This window comes from Pteropus vampyrus, unplaced genomic scaffold (genome assembly GCF_000151845.1).
Source record: "Pteropus vampyrus isolate Shadow unplaced genomic scaffold, Pvam_2.0 Scaffold559, whole genome shotgun sequence".
Classification (NCBI taxonomy): domain Eukaryota; kingdom Metazoa; phylum Chordata; class Mammalia; order Chiroptera; family Pteropodidae; genus Pteropus; species Pteropus vampyrus.
The window spans coordinates 108,692-114,136 of record NW_011889340.1 but is presented as its reverse complement, the minus strand read 5'-3'; the positions used below and the strand labels follow the sequence as shown (position 1 = coordinate 114,136).

The window sequence follows — 5,445 nt, the reverse complement described above, 5'->3', positions numbered from 1 at the left end:
GGCATGAAAGGATAGAAAATAAATAGACACCTGTAAAAGTATGTCTTTCATCAAGTTCTCCATTTTCAATATTTTCACTATTAATACAATTATCAAGATTGCATAGCAACCTGTGGTGATCTCTCTCCAGATAGAAATGAGAACAGAATAGCTGTATCTGTCAGCACTGCAGCAATGTAGAGTTTGTATCACACAGACATGATGACAAGTTTGTCAGTGATGTCACCGCAGAAGATTCATTGTTCCTTTGGGTTATTAACATTAAGATTTTTTTAAATAAAAATAATAGTTTTTAAGTTTTGAAAAAATAAATAATATTAAATTTTAAATAATGTAATGCATAAGAACTAGGACCAGAGAATCAATGTGGGCAGAATCCTATCATACAGCTCTTAACTTTTTCAATGCAATTGATTTGGGTGAAAGAAATAAGTCTTTCCTCCAAAATATCTACTTTTGCCCTTTCTCCCATCCCAGACTTCAAGTATACTATTAATCATTTTAATATTAGTACTTTCATGTTAACAATAAAATTGCTTTTCAAGATTCTAAGGTATAAAAAAACTATTATGAAGGTTTAAGATTAATTTAATTAAGCTGGATTTAACTTTCCTCTCTTTATCCAGATGCACCGAAGATACATGGCCCAAATCAATTGCACCCAGGTGACAGAATTTATTCTTGTGGGTCTGACAGATCGTCAAGAGTTGAAGATGCCCCTCTTTGTGATTTTCGTATCTATTTATGTTTTCACAGTCATAGGCAACCTGGGTTTGATCCTAGTCATTAGAACAGATGCAAGACTCAAAACACCTATGTACTTCTTCCTCAGCAACCTGGCTTTTGTTGATTTCGGTTATGCTTCTGTCATTACACCCAAAATGCTGGGAAACTTCTTGTACAAACAAAACGTCATCTCCTTCAATGCATGTGCTGCTCAGTTAGGCTGTTTCCTCGCCTTCATGACAGCTGAATGCTTGCTTCTGGCTTCCATGGCCTATGATCGGTACGTGGCCATTTGTAACCCTCTCCTCTATATGGTTGTAATGTCTCCAGGAATCTGCATTCAGCTTGTGGCTGCCCCCTATAGCTATAGCTTCCTAGTTGCCTTATTTCATACCATCCTCACTTTTCGCCTCTCCTATTGTCACTCTAACATCATCAATCACTTCTATTGTGATGACATGCCTCTTCTCAGGCTAACTTGCTCAGACACTCACTCCAAACAGCTGTGGATCTTTGTCTGTGCTGGTGTCATGTTCATTTCTTCCCTTCTGGTTGTCTTTGTCTCCTACGTGTTTATTATCTCCGCCATCCTTAGGATGCGCTCGGCTGAGGGTCGCCGCAAGGCTTTCTCTACGTGCGGCTCGCACATGGTGGCAGTCACCATATTCTATGGGACTCTGATCTTTATGTACTTACAGCCGAGCTCTAATCATTCCCTTGACACAGACAAGATGGCCTCTGTCTTCTACACAGTGATCATTCCCATGTTGAATCCCTTAATCTACAGCCTGAGGAACAAAGACGTGAAAGAAGCCTTGAAGAAAGTCATCGTCAGTAGAAACCAGGCTTTCATGTTCACGATGTTAAGAAAGTGACTTGAGTAAATAAAAGTGAATTTCTTCATGGTCTGATTTTTTTCTTCTCAAAAAACCATGAGAAGGCCTGGTCTTAATATGTGACTTCTCTATATCTGTTCACCGTATAATAAAATTTCTTAAGATGTTCACTTAGAATGAGATATCAGATGTAAAAGTAACCATAAAAATTTATACCCATTCTCTCATTTTTCAAAAGGAAAATGTGTTAAAATTAATTAATTCTTTGGTCCATAAGAATGTATATCAATTATTCCATTTCTCAAATGAAGAATTGTGTAAAAAGCCATTTACTGGATATATAACTAGTAAAAGGCAAAACAAAGACTAAAGTTCAGGCTCTCCACCTCTCCAAAGCCCCTGTTCAAAGTTCTCTGGTTGCATTAACATATCCCATGAGAAAAGTAAAGCTGGATAGTCTAAATATTTTTTTTTAATTGTTAATTTCTTGAAAAAAATTAAGACAATATAAAATGTTTCATATTTACACATTTTAGAAATCATCTTTATTAAAGAGAATAGTACTACTTCCTAACTTTACTTAGAACACTGATTGAACACGGCTTTCAACTGACCTGGAAGTCTGGTTTGAGCTCAAAAGACCAATTCTTTAAGAGAACTCCTTTTTTTTTTTTAATGCCTGTGAGACCTCATTATATTTTTTCCAGTTATCTTAAAAAATAATAATAAGGTAATTCTATGATAGAATCCCAGGGGGCATCATACTTTCTAAACAAATATGCTCGAAATAATTGAAACATAAACCATTTTGACAGTAACAAGGCTCATATGCAGTTATATTGGACAAACCTTGGGTAAGTTGGTCATTATTGATTAAGTTAGAGCTTAGAACACAATGAACCCAGCAAACAAAGTTAACAAGTGAAAAGAACATATGCTTGTAGTCAAAGAATGGCTTTGTATTGTGTATGGGTTCTCACAAGTTAATTAGTTAAATGAAAATATTAGTTAATTTGGAATTTTTACAAGATCAAACAATATGAAAAAAGTAATAGTAAATAGTAGGCACTTATAAATCAACTCCTTTCCTTCTATGAGTCTAAAAACCTGATTTCTTGTCCCAACTCTGCTAATGAACTTGAGGGAGCTATTTATAAATGAGGATTACCATACACAACTAATAACTGTCATATAGAAAGATTGCTAGATATAGATATGCGTGTATAATAAATGCAATGATAATTTTACAATTTTCAATTACACGGAAAACGGTTTAGAGTTTGTGACTCATTCATATCATTTAATAATTTTTTTTTAAATCTAAGGGCCACTTGAATGCTAATGACAAAAGACTAGAAAGATGTTATTAAAATCCCAAGAGTGAAGATTATTTTCTTATAAAAATATTTTTTAAAAAAATTTTTAGGTCAGGGACCACTTGGATTTTACTATATTTTTTGATGAATCGTAGCGACACAAAGTTAGTCTGATCCACAATTCTCAAAAATTCTTTCCTCATCTTTTCTTTAATCACATTTACCTACCATTTAAAGATTTCAGTGGCTCTCTGTTTTCTCACAAGGCTTCTGTAGCAGATTTTGAGTCTGTAATCCATATGCTGAAAACTTATCATTAAATCAGAGGAATTCACAAACTCCTATCTTGTTATGCTATTGCATTTCAATGTGCCATAGCCGTACTATTAAACACTATAGGTTGCTTGGAGTCTAAAAGCCTAAAGGTGAATGCTGGATCTCACATTTGCTTAATCAAAAGATCTCAGACAATTTATTCCACTTATGTATGACTCAGTCTCCTCAGCAGTATGAAAGGTGAAGACAGTATCAGCTTTCAAATCTATTGTCATAAAATCAAAAAAGACAATGGATAAAAAACATTTAATAGTTAAGACTTTTTAAATTGATAATTTTTATATTTCTTACTTCTAATTTTAACATGCTGAATGTTTAGAAAACTATCCAAAGTAAAATTTAAGAATTTCAAGTTAAAACTGAAGATTTGCTACATAACAATTAATATAGGAGGAAGAAATGGTGTCATGATTTTTTCTTAAAATTTCATGATGATGTCCCTTCATTATTTAAAGTTGTTTTAAAATCTGGAAAATTATTCACTGGTGTGTATTTTGCCAAATGACAAAGCCAGAAAATTCAAAATCTTATTTTTCCTTAATACCAATATTATATGTACACTAGAAAAAAAAAGAAAAATTTAAAATTATAGCAAATAGTATTCTGAAAGATAAATAGTGTTAATATTTTGAGTTTGACTTTTATTTTACATCCTTTGTATCTGATTTTAGTAATTTTTAATGTTCTTATGAAAAAATAAAATAATGATTTTATGATATAAATTTACAACTTAAGAAATTTTTATATATGCTGTCAAAACCACTTACATTCTTAATATTTTTTAAAAAAGTATAACACAGATTTTGCTATTGTATTGTTTATAAAATTTTAATGAAAATACTCTTTTCTTTTATAGCTCTGTAATGGATTTTCTGTCTTGGAATTTCTGCCTGGACCAAATCCTTTAACACAGAAAACATAAGAAAAATCCACACATAATCCAGAGTGCTTGCTTATCAGGAGTCTGCTTTGACTGAATTTAACATACAATCTTGGTAATCCAGGCTATCTTCTCACATTTAATTGATTATATTTTACAGAGCCAAGATTATTCAGAGTGTGTGCTCTGGAAGAGTTTATTGAGGAATTGTTTATCTATTTCATGGCAAGAGGTAATCATTCAGCAGTCACTGAGTTCATTCTCTTGGGCCTCACAGATAATCCAGAGCTCCAAGCCATTTTCTTTGGTGTATTTCTACTAATTTATTTAGTTACCGTTTTGGGTAATCTTGGTTTGATTATGCTAATCCAAATCAGTCCTCAGCTTCACACACCTATGTATTTTTTCCTCTGTCATCTGGCTTTTGTTGATTTTTATGGTACCTCCACCATCACACCAAACACCCTTGTGAACTCTCTACGTGAAATTAAAAGTATGTCATATTATGCATGTGCCACTCAAGTGTGTTGCTTTATCACATTTTCAGTCTGGGAACTATTCATGCTCTCTGTCATGGCCTACGATCGGTATGTAGCCATCTGCAGCCCTTTGCTCTATGTAGTTCTCATGCCTAGAAAACTCTGCATTCAAATGGTCACTAGCTCTTATATTTATGGCTTAACTGTAGGACTCATACAAACAGTGGCAACATTCCACATGTCTTTTTGTGACTCTAATGTGGTCAACCAGTTCTACTGTGATGATGTTCCCTTGATTGCTTTGGCCTGCTCTGACACTCAATTCAAAGAGCTAATGTTGTTAATCATTGCTGGATTTAATGTTTTTTGTTCTCTCATTGTTGTTCTCATATCCTATGTGTTCATTGTCTTTGCAATCTTAAGGATCAGTTCTGCAGTAGGAAGAAAGAAAGCTTTTTCTACCTGTGCTTCTCACCTGTTTTCTGTTACTATGTATTACGGGACCCTCAGTTTTATGTACCTGCAGCCCAAGTCAAGCCATTCACTAGATAAAGACAAATTTGCCTCAGTATTCTATGCAGTGGTGATTCCCATGCTAAATCCATTGATCTATAGCTTGAGGAATCAAGAAGTAAAAAATGCTTTGAAAAAAATTATTGAGAAGGTATATTCTAGTAATCAATAATGAATTGTGTTGCTACTAAAGAAACGCTGAATATGTAGTTAGGGAATTTTAAATAAAAGCTTGTACAGTGGTATAGGGCAATAACTGTGGGAGATTTTGTCCTCTGGGACTCAGTTTCCTGATCTCTATTTCCTTTGAAATAAGTATTTTATTGGTTTTGCTTACACATAGTAGATATTTCATAAAT

General features: G+C 33.5%; 2 protein-coding genes across 2 annotated transcripts; both read left to right on the top strand.

Annotated features, from left to right (window-relative positions):
* The first annotated feature begins 641 nt into the window (after positions 1 to 641).
* LOC105308222 (olfactory receptor 1044) lies at positions 642 to 1,601 on the top strand. Its single transcript, XM_011384065.1, has one exon. It carries the CDS (start codon positions 642 to 644, stop codon positions 1,599 to 1,601), a length of 960 nt encoding a protein of 319 aa, XP_011382367.1.
* A 2,676-nt stretch (positions 1,602 to 4,277) lies between these two features.
* On the top strand, positions 4,278 to 5,258 carry LOC105308232 (olfactory receptor 5AL1-like). The gene has a single exon (XM_011384076.2). It carries the CDS (start codon positions 4,317 to 4,319, stop codon positions 5,256 to 5,258), a length of 942 nt encoding a protein of 313 aa, XP_011382378.1. The 5' UTR covers positions 4,278 to 4,316.
* The last annotated feature ends 187 nt before the right edge of the window (positions 5,259 to 5,445 follow it).